This window comes from Notechis scutatus, chromosome 1 (genome assembly GCF_049901735.1).
Source record: "Notechis scutatus isolate UNSWTSFEM ecotype Mainland chromosome 1, rNotScu1.2, whole genome shotgun sequence".
NCBI lineage: Eukaryota > Metazoa > Chordata > Lepidosauria > Squamata > Elapidae > Notechis > Notechis scutatus.
In genome coordinates, this window is record NC_142009.1 from 310746094 (window position 1) to 310767205 (window position 21112).

A 21112-nucleotide genomic window follows, 5' to 3' on the forward strand; every position below is an offset into this window, starting at 1 on the left:
GAGCTCAGAGACAAATATCACCCTGGCTTTGACTGGATGGCACTGGCAACAAGAGGCACCTATTTGTGGACCATAGAAGTAGGACCAGAGGTGTCCCTATGGTCAAAAAAAAATCAAGATGGCAGCCACAATATAGCAATAGCACTTAGACTTATATAACGCTTTATAGTGCTTTACAGCCCTCTCTAAGCAGTTTACAGAGTCAGCATATTGCCCCCAGTAATTTGGTTCCTCATTTTACCCACCTCGGAAGGATGGAAGGCTGAGTCAACAATAGTGCTCCCCTCTTTTTTATGTGGCTACCATCTTAACTTTTTTTTAAACCACGCCCTGCAGACTCTTCTGAGTAAGTCATACTAAAAAATAAAAACTTAACTCTCCCCTCCTCAACTTTCAAGCACTAGCTAAGTTTCCAACAAGCGCTGGAAAGTACAGTGGACTGGATTGCTATAGAAATTGTAGTGGATCCATATTTAATGTATATAATAGACTGATTAGCCCTAGTGGCTCAGCAGGTGTGAGCAATCCATGATCTGCCTGCTGAGTGTGCCTTTTTGTATCCAGTTTATAAACCCCAACCCCCCAAAATCGCATTGCCAGATTTCAGAAGTAAACTATTGGTAGTTTTTAAATTTTGTTTTCAAAATTAGCAGTGGGCATGGGAGGAAGAGTCTAACTTGGAGACACCACCAAATCCCACCCTTCAAGTCTTTTCCAAAACCTCCCAAATGGTTGCAAACCCCAATCTCTCTTTTGCAATTCTTTTTCCCCCTTCAGGACTTTAGGGATGGAGTTTAGAACAGGAAACATCTGAGAGTCAAACCACTCCTATCTCCTTCCTTAAAATCTCCCACCTGTCAAATGGCTTGAAATCATTCTTTGTAGGTGATGTTGGACCATTTTTCAGGATTTGGAGTTTTTGTTGGGAATGGGAGCCCCTGTACTTCCCAGAGGATTCCTGCTAAATTGGGGGGGGGGGATTATTTTATCTAATACAGCTACGCCATGTCATCACTGAATAATTTTCTATAAAGGCAAAGATATGTGGTCTCTGATCCCTAAATGTTTCCCATTCCTGCAGTATGGGACTCACTTATTCTAAAGACCAGCTCACCAGTTACTAGCCATGTAATTGTCTCAGAAACACATGAAAAGCACCAGGGATAGAAAGCCCTTTCAATATATACTATTTTTAAGTGCATTTCTGCAATGATTTCAATTCTTGCAGAAGTCATAGCATCGTAGAACTGGAAGAGATCTTGGTGTTCTTTGAGTGTTAACCCCTTGCCCAGTGCAGGAATCCTCATACCATCTCAGACAAAAGGTCATCCAAACTTTTCTTGAAAATCTTCAGTGACAGAGTGTACCTACAACTGGCTCTCACTCAGTTCTCCAAGAACTGGAAAAAAGTGATGCAATCCAGTAGAGCACAACAGTTGCAACACACAACTTCGCCCTCAGGTACTGGTTGTTCAGACTTCTGCAGAAGAAACTGTCATCTGCAATACAGATTGTGGCTTGCACATTCCCACAGACTACCTTGATAACGTCCTTAAGTCTCTTTATAATCTTGTATATGGAATCTTATACCTATAAATGGATGGAGAACATGGAATTGAGGATTGACTCCATCAATTATGGGCATTTCTGCAGGTTCAGCAGTTTGATTCAGTGTCTTCTACCAGCAAAAATCCAAGACACAGTTTTAAATTGCTGTAACTTCTATTTAATTGTACATATTTCCTGTTCCCAACAGCCCTGTATTTCCTGTTCCTAATATCAGCCAAATGCAGAAGGTCCTAAGATACAAAAAAAAAATAAGTACAGCAAATGTTTGTACAGAATTTTGGAGCCAGATTAGACATAATGGACCACTGTTTCCTTACAGGCCATCAGGTGCTTCAAGAAGCATCTTCTTTTATGAGTACAAGCAAGGCTTTTCTCCAGACTGAATACAAATTGTGTCATTCAGGAAACACTTTTTTTCACAACATGACTCAGTCCATACAATCCAAGGCTATCACCATCTCTATGCCCATAACTCAGTATTTCTCACTTGGTAGCATGGCTAGCTGGGGAATTTTAGGAATTGAAGTCTACCTGTCTTAAAATTGCCAAGGTTGAGAAACATTACCATAACCAATGAAGAGAGTAGCCTGAAGTCCAGGCATTCTAAGAAAGTAGAGGTAGTAAAACAGCAATTATTGTTCCCTCTTTCCAAGTGGAAAGGCCATAGCTGTAGACCAGACTGGACATTTGGAGGACCATCTTGGAAGATGGGAATAATAACAATTCCCTATTATGGTAAAAAAAATTACATGGATATCTCACATCACCAGAAAGGATACTTTATCTTTACTTCAATCATCTTCATAGTCCTGCAAAAACAATTCAGGATGGGAGAGAACATCCTGGGAGTTACAATGTGGAGCAAAGACTATTATTAGAAGCCAGGAAGTTACTGGGAATATTAAATGTAAGAGTATTATGCAATTTACAGTGTCCATATTTAAAGTGGCCACATGGGAACCAAACTCAAAATACCACTGACTGTTGAGAATGGAATGGTTAATGCTTCATGTTCTGCTTGGTGCCTTTTGCCTTTGTAATAAACCTTCTCCTGAGGCTGTTTATATTTGCTTCTCTTGTATTCAAGTTGCTCTTAATTGCAACCTTGTAATAAATACATTTTCTACGGATAAAAAAGTGCTGATGCATACAGGGTGCTAATATTAAATTCAGTTTCATGTGATGGAATGATTCACAATATAAATGTAAATCTTAAATTGAGTGTATATCCAGCTTTAAAGCACCCTGGGCTTTACATAGTATCATTTGGTAGATTCATCAGCAAAAAAGAAGAAATGTGAAAAAGAAACCAGAAAAGAATGAATTGGCATTCAATAGTGTGTGTGTGTGTGTGTGTGTGTGTACACGGATGGATGGATTATATATATGTTTTCTTAAGTTTTCGCGGGTACTTACATGTATGGTATTCAGCTTTGTTCGGGTATTTTCCCAGACGAACACAATACAGAAGCCTGATGATGGCAGATGAGATTCTGCCGAAACGTTGCTACAACTTTAAAAGCACAACTATAATGATGTGGGAAAATACCTGAACAAAGCTGAATACCATATATATACATATACATATACATATACATATACATATACATATACATATGTGTGTGTATGTATGTGTATATATATATATATATATATATATATATATATATATATATATATATATATATATATATATATATTCAGACTTTTTGTATGTGTGTGTATATATATGTATGTATGTATGTATGTATGTATGTATATATCCACTTCGATCGGCTGGTAGAAGCAGCCTCGGGGTGAGCGTGCACACACACTCTCCTCACCACGAGGCCGCTTCTACCGGCTGATCAAAGTGGCTGGTGACTGCTCTTGGGGAGCTCCCGAAAGACACTGCCTAATGGTGAGGGGACACGGGCAGCCAAGCCTCGCCCCGAAGCGGCTGGGGACTCTGCCTTCGGGGAGCTTCTATCGGCTGATGTTTTGTCGGTAGATCGGGGTATTCTAGCCTAGGCTACCTGCACTCCTAAAGGCAAGTTTTCTCCCCACCCACCCCCGCCCTTCCCCCCCATTTCTCTTCACCTCGTGTAGTTCTAACGAATGATGTGAAAAATGGCGGGGAAACGCATGGATTAAATAGGCCTAAATTTTGGGGGTGGGATTTAATTTCACCTCATGCCTAGAAATCATGCTGAGCCTTCCTATTGGTGGAGGCCGTATTGTTGGAGAAACATGGTATGTATGTATGTATGTATGTATGTATGTATGTATGTATATATATATATTCAGTAACAAGTGTGGAAATAATTGCTATAATTTAAATTGAGATACTACAACTAAGAGCTGGCTTGTTATAACTCTGGAAAGCATCTACTCTAGGCAAAAAGCTAGGCACAATTATCAGATAAAGGAGAATATTTGTAGCTCAGGGTTGAAATGAAGGGGCCACCCACAAATATTAGAAGAAACATGTTTATGTTTTGAGATAATCAGAAAAGACCCTTCTCTTTTTTTCTTAGCTTACATGAGCCCATTTATTAACAACACATGAGAAAAGTCCCCTAGCTATAAAATAAGAGATGACTGGCACCTTAGTTGTGTTGTACTATTTGGCAAAGTGTATCCACTCAAACCTGTCTCGGGGGTCAATATAAAAGCAAAGCAAATCACTATAAATTTGTCAGATTTAACACAAAAATGCCAAGATTTCATGAGATCCAAACTTTATTATTGCATAGACATTTTTACATTCCTTTTTACAAATAGAATACAGTATTTTTAATAGTGATTGATATAGTATTAACTTTCTCTGGACATTTAGATATTATATTGTTATATTTTAAATTTTTGCTAGTTAATGTATCCCATCCTTACAGCCTTTTGAAGGTGAAGCATTCAAGAATATCTTAATTAAGAAAAAATCAATAAGCTATTCGGTATAAAACAATACAGGATGAATAGAGAAGAACAGATGAAGCATCAGCAAATAGACAAGATACATTAAGTCTTCTCTCCATAATTTGTGCTTTAGTTTGAGCTAATTTCCATAGTACACAAGAACTCAATTTCCACTCATAACTCCCTAATGTTTGAGATGGTACTTTGGTTTTATAGATTAAAAATATCTATATATTTCTTCCTCTCCAAATTTTTTCTGCAGTGGTAGCTTCAATTTGTGCTGCTTTGACCAGAAATGAAAAGTGGAGACAAAAATAATGATATTTCTCAAAAAGGAACTTACATACATCAAGAAAGCACAGAATGTATTGATGTTACATGATTTGTTCTCATTGCAGCATTTAATTCTTGTATAATCTAAAATGTGCTTAATAGAACAGAAGAACATACCAATACTTTCCCCCCTTTTTCGTCTAGCTACTTGTGCTTTGCCAACTTTACTTTGATGTGTGTGTATGTATGTATGTATGGCACATAGGAAGACAAGAAGCGTGCTTAAAAATAGTTGATTATTGGGGGCAGATAGCTCGATACTTTTATTTCCAACAAGGTAAAGTTGTTTTCCTTTATCAAAAGGTTTTGATTTTAAAACCAAAGAAGATTTTAACTGATGAAGCTGCTTTTTCTTTCTTTAACACAGATCTTCTTAATCATATTTCCAGGCACTTTGTAAGATTAATTGTAATTCATGCATTCATATTTTATTTGAGGGCACTATTTTTACTGGAAGATCAGATGATTGTATAAAGTAAAATGATAAATCTAGGCACTAAATAATAAATGCCTGTATGGCTGGCAGACTTCCAGAAGCTCAAGCAAATTGTTTCTGATGCGAACTTGGAACTGCAAAGATAAAAAAAAACCTAATCAGCTGGGGAATGGCCTTCATCTTTGTGGGTCAAAAGTTGGTCAGGTCTGTTCTAAAGTAATGGCATTAGCTATGCTGGTCACAGGCCATGTTGCCTCTGGAAGTATTAGCTGTTTTGATTTAAATAGGGCTCTTGCCAGAAGTAGGAGACATCTAAGACACATGCTATAAAACTGAAATTGTACAATTGTACAACTTACATATAAGGAAATATTAAAACACCTATATTCTACATCTCCTCATCCTTTTGACAACAGAATAACTTCTGTGAGATAGTACAGTATTATTCACCCTGGCTAAAAAAGCTGCCAGTAGTAAAATTCCAAGGCACCCATAAAAGCTGCATTTCTGGTATTTCTAGATTTTTTTTCTTTTTAAAGCAGGTTGCACAAGATACCTCTTTGGGCTGCAGAATTAATTCTCTTTCACCATTTGTTCTGCTTCAGACTGAATGGATTCCAGCAATGTCCTAGCTCGGTGGTTCTCAATCTTTTCTTCACCATGGATTCCCCGCTTTAAATATCTTAAATAAGGAGCCTCTGTGGCACAGTGGTTAGAGTGCAGTACTGCAAGCTACTTTTGCAGCCAGCTGCCTACAATTTGGCAGTTCAAATCCCACCAGGCTCAAGGTTGACTCATCCTTCCAAGATGGGTAAAATGAGGACCCAAATTGTTGGGGGCAATATGCTGACTCTGTAAACTGCTTAGAGAGGGCTCTAAAGCACTATAAAGTGGTATATAAGTACTATTGCTATTTTGTGGTCAGGGATCATGGCCACGGACCACCAACACTTAACTCAAGAATTAAACCACAACATTTCTTCAAGCCTTCGTGGACCTTCTGTGATCTGTTATCACAGATGCCCAGCGCTCCGTGGACCACAGGTTGAGAATCACTGTCATAGCTGAAACAAACACTCTAGTTTCGCTCACCCAAACTGAGAAGTAAGAATCAAATGTATATGTTACTTTCTGTGTAAGGGGAAAGTCATTTTAGAGCAGAACCATTGGATTAAAGATCTACAATCTGCTTGTCCAGTGTACATATACAAGGCTTTTGAATAGTGGGAAAATACATTATGAGCCAATATTGCTCCAGTATTTCAATTGGCAGTTCATATACATTTTTAATCCATTTCTTGCCTTTATATCATATCAATCTTTTTTTAACAGAAAAAAAAATCACTTTTAAAACTACAATAATGAAAAATGACTTCAAAGGCAGGACATCTCCAATGTCAAAAAGCTGATAAAACACAGACCTGATAAAACTGTCCCCAAGAGAATGATATATGCTTGGTTCAGAAGTTAATTTGGGAATACACCATAGAGAAAAATCTGGGAAAACAGAAGTTAAGGTCAACAAAGAGCTGTTAGTTTTTCTTTTATGTGTAACAATGACTCTGGCAGAAAGTTTGTAAGCTCAAAAAGGATTTTATTTCAAACTGAAACCATAATAACAAGCCCTTGTTACAAGGCTCTTTGTACAAAATCTATATCAACAAAGTAAATGCTAGGGGAAAAGGCTTAATTGTGTCTTCTTTTGAATGTAGAACTGTATCTATAATTGATGTTCCACAAAATTCCATCTTACACTTAACAGTTTCTCCAATGTAGAAGACAAGATAGATTCCATTCAGAAGTTCAGAAATTAAAGCTGTGTCTAAAAGAATGTTTACCTTCATCTTTTCATCTAGATCAGTGCTTCTCAATTTGGCCACTTGAAGATGTGTGACTCACAGAATTTCTTAGCCAACATGAGAAACACTGATCTAGATACTAGCCCCCTCAAGTAGCTTATCTCTATACTAGCTCGATACCCGTGCTTCACTACGAAACTATGTGGCCGGGCTTAGTTTTTGGGGAGGAAAATAAGGTGGGGACATTCTGCCTCTGCCTACAGCATCCATCGGTATTCATCTGGCTAGCATCCTGTCAGTGTGTGAGAAAGTTGAGGGCTGTTTGGAAACTGAAACAGTATTTGCTGTGTGAGCAAGAAGGAGACAGCAAGGAGCCTAGGCATGGCTTAGCTCTACTGTTCTGTACTAAAGCTGCTTGGTACTGTGAAACTAAAACTGAAACTCCTCTCCTTGTATTTTGCATTTGGAACAGATTTCTTTTCAGGTGGGGACGGGGAGTAGAACTCCTTAGCATCAGAGCATGTTAATAGTAATAATATATGAAATAGTAATGCTCTGATGGTCATTTCGAAAAATCCTTTCTTAGTGAGCACCTAGAAGCCAAGAGGAACATACATGCTAAATTTCAAGTCTGTAAGCTTTACGGTACTGGAGATTTTGTGATGATGCATGAGTGGTATTTTGCTTTATATATATAGATTCTACTGAAACTCATATGTCTGTAACTTTAATTGGAACAAACAGTGGGGTCTGTTCACCAAAAATTCAACAATTTGAAGCTTCAAATGAGCTAGCTTACAGAATCCAATGAGAGTTCCATGGGATTGAAATTTGGCAAAAAATGTGGTTGTTTTAATGCTGCCAGAGGTTCAGTAGACCAGTGCCACCCCAGCCCTTCAGAGGCCAGGTAGACTGGTCCCTTGATTGGCTGTAGGGGACAGTCAGCTTCAGTCACGCCATATGGAAATTAGAAGTTGCTTTTTTGTTCTGAGAAATATCTAGAATAACAGAAATATCTAGAATAATTAATAACATTAATAATAAATGTTATCAACTGCTTTCTACAGATTCTATGTTATAAATAGATTAGTTTTCAGTTTTTCTTTTCTAATAGAAAAATTAAAAAGAAAAAGGGGAAACCCATATACTCTCTCTCTCCTCTTTCTTTCTTTCTTTCTTTCTTTCTTTCTTTCTTTCTTTCTTTCTTTCTTTCTTTCTTCCGTTCTTTCTCCCATCTTTAAATACTTCTCACTCTCTTAGTTTAAGATTTCAGTAGATTTGGTGCCTAAGTAGGTGTTTCCTTTGTCATCTCCTTGTATTGTTTCCTTAATTTCCATTTTTCAGACCTCAGAGACACACAGTTGGTCATAAGCATGCCTTTCGACTGATGGATTTGTGGCTGGTTCTATAGCAACAAACAAAAGCATGAGTCAGAAACTGGCAAGGAGCTAGAAACACTCCCCCTCCCCGACATCGCCCAAAATTTGCTTAATTTCTAAGAGGCACTATTGCTACATAACAGTCAGTTAAGTGGGGTCTGTTCACACTTTTGAATTATGGATCTGTTTCAGAAAATAGTGCTGACCCTGGTAATAAATATAGTTGCATCCACAGAAGCTTAGACAATCATCCATCTGTTAGTCTTCAGAAATGTTGCAAAACATTTATGCTGCTTTTGCTAGTAGATGCAGCTCTTGTTGGAACTGAGCAGTGCCCTGGACTCAATCTCTGAAATAAGTCTAAAGAACATGCAGTCTGCCAAGCAGTCTGCGATACATTTTTTTTAAACCAATAAAATTACCACCACTGTTGCCACCAGTCCAAAAAATGCACTGCTGAGCAGCTCCAATGCCTCACCGCTACTGCTGACTCCAGCACTGCTAGATGCCAAATAGCAGTTTGGTGCACCTAGTATTCCTTTTCGGCTCAGGATTTTTAATTTATCAATGTGGCCTTTTTCCCCCTCTATAAGTTGTGCAGGTGTGCTATAGAAAGTTGACTCAGAGCATATAGAAATGCAGACATAATGCTCATCTGAAACACCTCAAAGTGGTTCCTAGTAATCTCAGGGAAAAGGCATAGCTGTGTTCCCATCCCTGTATTTTCCAGAATACTTTTGGACAATCAGATTTGAGGCCCTGCAAGGCCCTAAATACCCCTCTTGGGGTGTATTCTGACCTTGGAAATAAGCTGAATCTACTGCACCTTTCTATCCTACAGTTATTAAAAACATGAGGTTAGAATCTAGACCCTGTAAATTATTGTATTAACGCAATTCAGAATTTTGCACACAAACCTGGTTTGCAAGTTTCTGGATTCGATAGAATAGGGAAATAGGTCTAAGCATGTACTACATTTGAAAACAAAATGTAAAAAAGGCTCATAGGAAGCATTTTAATCAATCTTTGAGTATGCATGTCAGGGAATACAAGTGCCCTGGATTCAATTTCTACAAGATCTCCATTTGTCTAAAACAAGAAGACTAATTAGGTCACATTCTGGATGTGGCTGCTCCAGTTTTCTGTGCAGTAAAAACCTTATCACTGGAACTCTCTGTACAAGGAAGCTTATATCGTTATTTGTCATTTAGGAAATTTGTTTAGGTCCTTTCATTAATTTCAATGACTGCTTTTATCTCTGGCATTTGGAATAAACTTTGTCATACTGTGCTATGAATTCTTGTTCGTTATTGATTTCTGGTTCTTTGTCAAGAAGAGTATTTACAGTAGAATCTTCTTTCTGTGTATGCCGTTTAGGTATTTATTTGGATTTTTCATTATTTGCCAACTGGAGAATTTTACTATGAAGTAGATGGGATTTATTGAGATAGACTTTTAAAATAATAATTTAAAAAATCTATAGGAAGGCCAACAACACTTGCATGATGAAAAAGTTCTCCCTACTAATCGAAATGTCATGGTAGATCATGTTGAATTTTTAAAAAAACACAATCATAGCTCCTCCCCTATCTTTGAGGACTGGGCTTAGCTCAGGGGTGTCAAATTTGCGGCATCATGTTGTTGTCATGTGACATATCGCGACTCCCCCCCCTTCATTAAATCCGTGGTGGACGTGGCCAGTGTGTGACGTATCTGGGCCGCAGGCCGTGAGTTTGACACCCCCGGCTTAGCTGGTCTGTAACCCTATGTTGCAATAACAAAAACTAACACCTGCTTACAGCTCCCACCCAATAGCTCTGTCTCAGTGTTTCCATCCTTATGGCTCCCATTCCTTTTAGTCCTATGCCCTTCTTCTTCCAAGTGCAACTCATTTACTACATGGAGTTGCAGATGAATGCCTAATGATGGCTGTACCTGGTAGGAAACCCTGAGTCAGTGCTGCCAGATGCTGACATTCTTTCCACCTTCACCCAACATAGACAAGCAACTTATCTAATCCTTAGGGCTGGATCATTGGCAGCAAGCAATGAACATTTCGAGCCCCACCAACTTTGGTATTTGGGCCCTCTCTGCAAACTTAAGTGCCTCTGGTGGCCACCAACAGTTGCTGTTCCTGAGCTCACTTGTTCCTAAATATACTTTGGAATCGTGCATTTTGATGTGGGAGAGAAATGCATCAGTTTTTATTTTGCTTGCTTACTTGGTAAATGTGGACTAAGAAAAAAAAAATGAAACAACAAAGTGATGTGCTGAATTAATTGGGATTGACTGATCCACCCACCAGTTGACTGTCATGTTGTCATATTTTCCTTGTATTTAATTACAAATTTGGTGCCATTAGTCCCTAACCTTTCCAAGCCGTTTTCTTTAGAAACTTAGCACAGAAGCTTCAGGATTTATTTAAAAAAACACATAAGGAATAGAACCATTTCAAATTGATAACACTTTAACCAAGTTCTATCCCTGCCAGTTTCTGATTTACCGAAGCAAAATATAGTGAGAAACGTTAGATGTACATTAATTCAGTCCTCCTTTACCATTTCTGAACCCACAGTACAACAAACTGAATTATAAACATATTTCTTTCCAATGCTAAAAAATGTTTCACCTCTTTCCTGCTATTAAATGTTTACAGTAGTTTTGGCCTATCCCAAACAGGTGCTAAAAAAATCTGGAGAACTACTGAATTGCTGCTGTTGCTTTTGCAACTCAGATATAGTTGTGCCACTAACCGTAGCACTGTGGAAATAGTCCACCTAACAGTGATCAAAACTCCTGGATTTATTATTTTTAAAAAAAATCAAAGCAAGTGTTTTTATGAACACCTCATACCAATCTACATTCATTGGCAAGTGGCCTATTTTAATTCTGGCAGGTGAGAAATTGTCTGGGCAGAGTCAAGTCAAAGATTTATTAGTTTTCATAGCTTTGTTTTCTAACTGGCATTATTACTAAATTCTTGCCTAAGTTAGAGCAAGTTCTTTGCTTAAAGGAGCTCCTGGCAAAGTGCCATCTGGTTTCTTTCCCCCCCTCCCCTTTCTCCCATCTTCACAGGTGTGCAATTATTTGGAAGCAACCTTGCTAGTATGTAAGTAGAACAATCACTACAGGAAATTAATGCTGATGGCCGGGGAATGGGCAAAACCATGTGCTTTATCCTGAGCCTCACAACAGTACATGTTCAGGTGCAACAAGGGATATCGGCCCACAGCTGTTTCATAGCTGCACTGAGCAGCTGCTGTGCATAAAAGAAAGTATCCTGATGTCCATCTTAATCACCAAACTATCTTGAAGTATCCCAAGGAAGAAGCAGGCAACTAGGAAGCCAATACAGTACTTTAAATTCCTTACAATGCCTTGTAGTCCCAGAGCACTGTAGGAAAAATTAACTAGTGACTGCATGCTAACCCACCTACTACAAAAGGTCCAATAGAAATGCCAGAATACTGTCAATTATTAATTCTCTCCAGAACAAGCTTGTTTCTGAGTTACCTTGTATGTATGGCAGCCAAGCATATCTTCTATCTTGAGTATCTGACTCCACACATTTTTGCAATTTTAAACAAGAACTAGATTGGGTTGTACAACTCCGATTGCACCACTCATTGTTGATAGACTGGGTTTTTTTTTTCCTCAGTCAGATCTCAGACTGAGCAAATTTGCTGTAGAAGGCTTCCACATTTAATTAAACTTGTCTGAGGCACTTGGTCTTTAACAAGGCTATGCTTTCTCCACCTGCTTCTGACAATAGCCATATGTGTCACCACTGCTCTGCCTTTAAGAGCAATTTTTAGGTGCAGGCAATTCATAGTCTAAGCCTTTTCTGACATGGAGCTTCAGACTTTCATGGCAAAAAAAGGGGGAGAAGGGGGGCTATGATAAGGTCAGCTTTTTTTGCCAAACTCTTTGCAAGCCCTATCCTCTTTTCCCAATGCATCCTAATGGGAGAAGTTGGGGGGGGGGGGCTTGGAACACTTCTGCCTGCTTAATGTTCTGTTTTTGGTTGATTAATTTGTTAATCAATGTTAATATTAATGTTTAAGCTTCCCATTTCCTTCCTGGCTTTGCAACCCAGACAGAAGCTGTCATGTAGAATTTGGAAAGGAATTCATAAGCCATGTTGCCCAACCATGTTTTAGGTTGCATTTATTTCTACCTGTGTCATCCTGCTTGATACGTATATCAAAGTTAATATGGGGATTAATATATTTATGTAAAAGAAGTACTAGAAAATATAATGTAGGGAATCACTATTCATTTCTGTTGATGTTTGAATTTATTTTTAGAAATTGAGAATGTGAAATAGGCCAGGACAATGGTTTGGAGCAAGCACTCACTCTATTTTTCTCATTGATGAATTATGTCAAATGATCTTAGATCAGTGTTTTTCAAACTTGGCAACATGCTGGCTCAGAAATTCTGGGAGCAGAAATTCACATATTACAAAATTGCCGGTTTTGAAAAGCACTGATCTTAGATGATTAAGAAGAATGAGCTCATTCTGAAGAGCGTAATACTGCTCTTCAACACTTCTACAAAATTTAAGGGATTTAATTTTTAATTTTATCACATGTTATGCCAAGTCTATTCTTTTGCCAGTTCACTCAGAGACATCTTATGAGATTGGTATTCATTTGAACTGGTAATATTTATAAAAGTATGTAAGCCCTAATTCAAAATTTATCCACAAAGTATAAGTGTGCCCCTAAATCAAAATGGAATTATAATTATATTGTCTGTGTGCTCATATAATATACTAATAGAAAAGAATATTTGTATTTCAGGGTTGAACTTGCGGTGTCCTTGGTGATCTCTGAGCTTAGTCGTTTTCTTGCAGACATTTCATTACCTGACAATGTAGCATTATCAGTGATATTATAATAATGTTGATGATGTTACCTAGTTAGATAATGAAAGGTCAGCAAGGAAACAACTAAGCACAGAGAGTATCAAAGATCTCACATAGTATAGTTACAGGGTCACACACAGAGATATATATTTTCTTTGTTATATCATAATTTTATTAAACATTACAATTAAAAAGACAATTAATACAAAGTAGAAATAAAAGGATAAAAAGCAAAAATAGAAAGTGCAGAAAAAAAAGAAAAATGGGAATAAAAATAAAAACAGGTTCACACTGGCTTCTGAAAACTAGGCAATCCCATTGATTCATTTCACCTACTTTCTGAGCTTCCTATAACAGTTCTGAGCAGTTAAAAGAGATATCTGCACATGCACTATGTTAGCTGAATAAGGGGATACAAAGAGGTGACATAGTGTAAACCAGTGGTGTGATTCAGCAGGTTCTCCCCAACTTGGTGCAGCATTCATCATCCCTAATCAGAAAGCCAGAAGTATGCATTTCTTCCCTGAATTGCTTGGCATCAGTTAAAAAGAAAGTAACAGTAAAAGACGCATATATAGAGAGAGGTTCTGACAGTAACTGAAACAAGATAACAGCTGGTTATTCTCACTTACAACAGCTGGTATTCTTACTTTACAACTAGCTGAAAAGTCAATGGACATATCAATCAGAGGGTTAGAAGTATGAACTAGACTGAATTTTCCTTCTTATTCTTTCTCCGTTAATAATAAATAATGTTGCCAATTTTATTAAGTTATACCTAACTTTAGTTTATTTGTATGGATATGGATATGGCTATCTTCAATTTTACATTTTTCTGTGGTGATGTAATGGGAAATATTCAGATAATTCTTTGTCCAACTGTTCACTAAAAATTAAATCTGGTTTTATTCTACTGGACAATGAGCACATGATGGGATAATTAACCTGGATTGTACCAGATTTTACCATCTGGTAAGCATCTGGGTTTTTAAAAAATAAAAAATAAAAGCTAAACAATGTTAAATCAGAAAATTACCGAAAACAAATACTATTTTGCTTTACTTTCTATACATATACTGATTATACTGTTTTGGACTTCCAGAGTACTTTTGTTCCACCATGATGTACCCTATTTACAGCTGACTTTATGTTTTAAAAGGCTGTCGGCTTATATTAAGAAAATAGCAACAAACTTCCAGACAACGGTTTCAATTAATGTTCATGATCAAAAATATGCAGCTATCCCATTTTATTACAGTATGGTCATTTGCAAGACTGGAAGCTAGATTATCAACGTTTGGTGCAACCCTTTACTTTGCAGCCCTGAGCTCCCTTGTCTGGGCTCTGCCAGCCTGCTGGGCTCTGAGAAATATTCCTGTCCTCAGGACTTGCCAGCCTTCTGGGTCTTCCAGCTGTACTGCTGGACACAATTGGCCATCTTTTTGTTTTTTGGCTATTTTTGGAGTTTGCTTTGCTTTGCTTCTCTTCCTTTTTCTATTTCCTTTCTCAACATGTCACACCTTCTAAAGACCAAACTCCTTTTTAAAGTTAGCTTGGTTCATTTTTTGAGGGTATGACCACTAAAGGACATTAGGGAATATGAGCTACTGGATGTCCTTCTTTCCAAGGTTGATAGGTATAGCTGCAATTTTGAGAGGATTTTATGTGTACACTTACAAAATGGCTGCCCAAGAAGATGTGGCCAGTCCCCAAGGACTGATTTAACAGCATGGGATGGGGTTGAGGTAGAACCTCAAATCATTAAAATTTTGTTTCACTAACTTTTTATTCAGAAAGACAATGAAACGTGCAATTTTGGATAGGCACACATTCTTCTGTATTATCTGGGTGAATTGATTAACAGTGTTATCAGAAAATTTATCTTTTCCATTAACTTTAACATTTTTTATCTATTATATTTTTTCTTCTTTTTTAACAATACAATTTAACAATACAAACTTTAACCTTACCAAAACGAAATAGAAATTAAAAACATTTAATTACTCTTAACAATTAAACTCTTAAAATGACAAGAAAGGCCAGTTAGAGTGAGATGGGAAAGATGGTCACCTAACAATGATATTTGTTCTAAAGCCATTTCAAATATAATTTCTTTCAACAGTAGGTTCTAAAAAAGAGCTACTGCTATAAAATTATAGGATTATAAAACAAAAATGTATGTTTTCTTTCAGATGGGCTTGAATTTGGACAGCTTTTTTTCCTGTAAATTAAGCACATATTTTCCTACGTAGAGGTACTCACCTTCTTTCCAAGCAGCCTTTGAGCTCAAAACTAAATACACTTTACTACCCTAATTCCAAATGGCCAAGGTCTGGAAAAAATCCACCCACAGACTCAATGGGTCTGTGCCAGCAAGGAGACTTACCCAGGCCAGGTCCATTTGTCAAATTAGCTTGAAGTCCCATCTGGGATGCCAGATTGTTGGGAGAAATATCCATCCATCAGTTCCAAGCCGAGAGAAAGACATTGGAGACAATATGGAGGTTGGAGGCTGATTGAAAAGAGGGTCCATATATTGATGAAGTAGAACCACCAAGCACATGTGGTTCTGAGTAGCTGACCATATGGAGTGGAGAGTCAGGGATATTTATACCCTCTCTTGGGCTTTGCACTTGAACTTCCTGTTCCTGTGCAAGAACATGTATTCTGTTGGCTGTTGTAGGGGTCATAGTTAACTTTGTAGGTTGTCTGAGTTAAGCTTGAGCAAGGGTTTGAACTAGAAGATCTCCCAAGGTCCCTTCCAACTCTGTTATTCTGTTATTTATTGCTACTCTGTTCTACAATGTAGTTAGTATATCCAAATGAAAGGTAACATTAAAGATTGCACATGCATGCTTTTCTAAGTTTTTTTTTTTACAAAAGTAGAAATTAGGATATTTGTATTCCTAAGGGTACATGTCCATTCTGATTGTGGGAATATGCTATGCTAAGTTTGGAATTTGGCTTCTTCATGCCAACTGACAGGGAGAGGCAGTTATGTAGTCAGTTATGTATCTTTATTAGGATTGCAGTTTTTATCTGTGCCCCATTGATTTCAATGGGTGTACAGTTGATCCTAGTGAAATAAGTGCTCATTTTAAGGAAAAGACCTGATTTTCCTTACTCTTATTTGAACTGCCTCCTCTTTAGGCTCAATCTTTGAGGAGTGTATTCCATAAGAGGATATATCGTTTCCTTGATCCTGATGGTAGATATCTAGGTTCAGAAATGAGGATTTTGAATTTATTTTCCCATCTTGTCACTACATCTGGTTGTAAGAGCTGTTTACAAGATTTGTAATAGATCTAGCAGTCCAGAAAATTTCAGGCAGCCAATTAATAATAGCAAACATTGATCTAAATTAAATAACCATACTGATTTCCTAAAACTTAGGTGAACAACTGTGTTCTCTTGATGGTTGCAATATAATACAACAGTACTAGTTGATTATACTATAATCAATCCAATTTCAATCTATACTTCATGATCTTAAAGAACTATAAAGAGGTCATTATGATTTGATTAAGTTAACATTAGCTTCAACAAGCTTTTAGAGTGAACTTTTAGGGGGTTGGGGACCTCTGCTGTAGGTTGTAGAGAGATAAAATCAAGACCAGTATAGTTGTAGCTACCAGTGCCAGGCAAATACTAAAATGGACTTCTACAACCTACAGCAGGGGTGTCAAACTCATGGCATCACGGTGGTATCACATGATGTATCAGGACTTTTTTCCCCTTTGCTAAACTGGGCATAGGCATAGCCAGCACGTCAGGGGTGGGATGCTACTGGTTCTGCCTGGCTCTATAGAACGGGTAACTCTGAAGTGCAGCAGACACCGAACCGGTTCTGTGGTTGCTGCTGTTTGGCCCACCCACCCACCCGGGCTCTTGGTTGTCCTTTATTTCCTGCTTTTTCAATCTCAGCTGCTTTGCGCGGCACAGCTGAGGTTGAAAAAGCAGGAAAAAAGTGGCTTTTCAAACGCTGCGCACCTGCACGCAGCGCTTTTCAGCTGTCAAAAGGTAGTCACTGAACTGGTAGTAACACTGGTTGAATCCCACCCCTGAATCATGTGACACATCCGGCCCATTGGCTGGGTGTCTGACCTACAGCAAACAAGATCTGCAAATCTGTAAGATACTAAATATCATCCTGCCGGTTGAAATTCTCCCGAAAATGAGTAATCAAGCATTTAGACACTTACTAACAGCTGGTTTTCGAAGGTACTAATAACCAGCTTTTGAAAATCAGACGTAAAACAAATTCAAGTTTTGAGTATTTTACTATTTACGTTAAGCTTTGGACAAAAAACTCTAGGCTATTTTTCTGCAAAGATTAGTAATGTTTTCATTCTTTCATAAATCGTTCACAACTGGTGTTTTGTTTCAGCTTCTTTTTCACAAATATGGTGGAATTAGTCACTGCAACTGTTCCCAGTGGCCACTGGACTGCTGTCAAAACAAAGGAATAATTTTGCAGGAAAAGTGTAGGAGTAAAGATAGAGCAGAACATTTTAGATCATAAGACTATAAAGCATAGTTTCAAAGAGAGAAACGAGCTTTTTTTTTAAAGCAGAAACAAAGCCGATCAGTTCCTTTTTAAGGAGCGCACATAAGCAACTCATGGGCTGTGTACTTAGCCACCACCATCCCTTTTGAAACCGCAACAGTAGCCCTCAATGGATCAGGGCAATAATAACTAAAACTTGTTTTAGAAAGGTGTGGTTTAAGGCTTCCTTGAAAATAGAATAGACATGCTTACCTTTTGTCTGAGCTAAATCAGTGTTATTTCCTTGTTTAGTTTTGAAGAGGAGTTTTAAGAAGCACAGTGGTATCCTAAGCTTTAGGAATTCAATTTTATCTCATTTTTATGTTTGTTTGTTCATCTCTCTGAGATTTTTAAAAACTGCACAATTTAGAGAAAACATGCAGAGCATGGCTTCTAGAATTCTTTCTAACTGCCTCATCAACTATGGCCAAAGGAAGTATCTACATTTTATTTGGTGTAATATTATGTCTTCTGCCTGTGTGTGGACAGGCAGACAGATTCATTTCTGTTCTTTGCATTATGTCTGTGGGTGCTTCTGTGTATATATGTGGTGAAAAGTACTTCCCCACCAGCAATCAGGACCCTGATGAGAATAGATTAACTCCAAGATTAACATCAGACCAACAATCAAGTAAACAATACCCCAATCAAGGAACTGCCAAACAAGCCAACACTAAACAGCTGAAAGATTTCAAAGGAGAAGGAGGTCAACCACCTTTTCCCCACACCCCCCCCTTAAATCGCCCTTTTAATTATCCACCCAAACTAAAAAAAAATAAAAAAAAAATAAAAAAATTATTTAAATTTATTTATTTTTTTTTTTATTTTCTTCAAATAATAAAAAACCAAAACCACACCTCCCCCCCCCCAAACCCCCCCCCCCCCCCAACCCCCCCCCCCCCCCCCCCCCCCCCCCCCTCTAAGGCCATGCCCACCAACATTGACAGGGAAAACCATTAGAATATAAACTCCACTCCTTACTAGCACTGATGATGTTACCTAGTTTGGGTAACAAAATGTCTGCAAGAAAACAAGCTCAGAGAGCACCAAAGACCTCCTCATTTCAACCCTGAGCCACAAAATCTCTCCTTTGTTGGCAGGCCTACACCTCCTAGTCTCCTGATTTCTAAGCTGGTGTTTTAACCACTAAACCAAACTGGCTGTCTATTAATAGAGAAAGATGGGGCTTTGGTGACTTGCATGTTCCTCACGGCTTCCTATGAGTAGTGGAACTACAATAAATTGTGTGAAATACAAAAATATATACAAAAATTTTATATTTAGTTATTGTATTTACATCCCATCCCAATCAAATATAGATTCTCAGGTTGCAGAATGAATCCAGTTTGTCTGAATATATAGTTTTAATCATGTTGTACTAGACTTAACTATGAGTGTTTCTTACACAAAACAGGAAACAGCAGGATGATTTTTTAAAAATAAACTTGGTCTGTTATTAATTTTTGGAAATAATCCTTACATGCTTCCTACTGAAAATGCAACTCATCATTTATTGCCTAAATTTTGAATAAGGAATTCAGTGATAAGTATAGTCTAATCAAGCCAAACCAAGAGAGATCTATAAGATGAGTCTTCTCTATTTTGCTACTTCATAATGCTTATTTATGTCCCATGAACTATTGATTAGAGACATATTTTATATGAAAAATCATTAATACACATCCATTAAATATCCATTGGAGGGCAGAACTAGATGTCTTAACAGCTACTACTAGATCAGCAATAATACTTCAAGCTATACATTTTTTTTACTGCTAATGGATGGAACAATTTTGATGCTTTTTTTAAAAATAATTCCAGCATCAGGTAGACAGCTGAGACCTGAAGATACAGAGGCAGATGGTGAGGCTGATGCAGAAGATGATTCGGTAAGTAATCCAGATTGTTCTATTAATTTTAATTGGGAATTGCAAAGCTTCATTTCCTTTACAATATAACCTCACAGCAAGAAATCAAGCTTCATCTAATCAAACAACAAACCAAATTAAACCATTCTTCTTCATGAATTTAATCAAAATCTGCTTTTGAAAGCCTTCACTCAACCTGGCCCAGAATAGATATTTAAAACAAAGTTACTTGTTTGAAGCAAATGTTTAATGCTGTTAAGTATATTCAATTATGCCATGATTATAACAGTTTTAATGGGTTATGATTTACATTTGATTTTAACACAATAATATTGAAACTATTCAGAAATCATTATCCAGTTTTTATTAACTTGAACCTGAACAACTTTAGTCACAAGTTAAACTAAACTAGAGCCTTCTAAAACAAAAAAAATCCATGGGACATGTTAGTAGAGCAGGGGTGTCAAACTCACAGCGTCACATCATCGCGTGATGTATCATGACTTTTTTCCCCTTTGCTAAAATGGGGGTGGGGGTGGCCAGTGCATAACGCATCCGGCCTGTGGGCTGCGAGTTTGACACCCCTGTAGTAGAGTATCTAAAGGAGGTACAGGATACGTTTAATGATCACTTGTTCAGAAAGTGTTTGAACTTACAATGGTGCTGGACAAGTAGTACTTGTGTCCAGTTCTCATACTTATGTTGGTTGCAGTGTCCCTGCAGGCATGCAATCATAATCAGCTCCTAGCTCACAATTACAATGCCACAACATCCTAACATCATATGATCACTATTTGCAACCATTTGGCTAACTTCTTATCAGCAGATTAATGGAAAGCTGGCAGGAGGTCATAAATGAAGGCCATGTGATGTTCTTGCTTAATCACCCATGGTGATTCACTTAATGACAATGGGAAGTACCAGAATTTTGGTCTTTAAGTAACATTATCTTGTAAACAATTGACAAATCAAATAAATAAATAAATAAAAATAAACATTGTGGTTTATAGCCACATCACTTAACAGTAGAAATTCCAGTTCCAATTATCATTGTTGTGAGGACTACTTGTATTATACCCATTTGGCTAATTTAATAAGAATTTGGTATTATTCAGTACCCTGCTGGATCAAACTAAAGAAAGGTATAATCCACCTTTTTTTCCTCACAATAATATTTTTTAAAGCCCATGAAATTAATAGGAAAGCAAATTCAGGATATAAGGGCAAGCTAATGCTATTTCTCCATTTCTATAGATCAGTGAAGTGACAACTGAAAGTATAAGACCAAGGCCACAAGGATCTTCTCCAGTGTATGAATATTGTATAGAAGATGAATATTTTAACAAAAAGGTAAGACTCAAAATGAAAGAGTTCCTAGTATACGTTTTAGTTACGGCAACAAGCTATAAGCCTTTGG

General features: G+C 37.5%; 1 protein-coding gene across 2 annotated transcripts in view; it reads left to right on the forward strand.

Moving 5' to 3' along the window:
* LOC113413665 (uncharacterized) overlaps window positions 1-21112 on the forward strand; it is a 68422-nt gene that overhangs the window by 34992 nt on the left and 12318 nt on the right. For both annotated transcript variants that reach the window (XM_087952253.1, XM_026670107.2), the window contains exons 2-3: window positions 19649-19716; window positions 20950-21045. In XM_087952253.1, the coding sequence (XP_087808379.1) occupies window positions 19649-19716; window positions 20950-21045 (164 nt within the window). The remainder of the gene's footprint in view (window positions 1-19648; window positions 19717-20949; window positions 21046-21112) is intronic.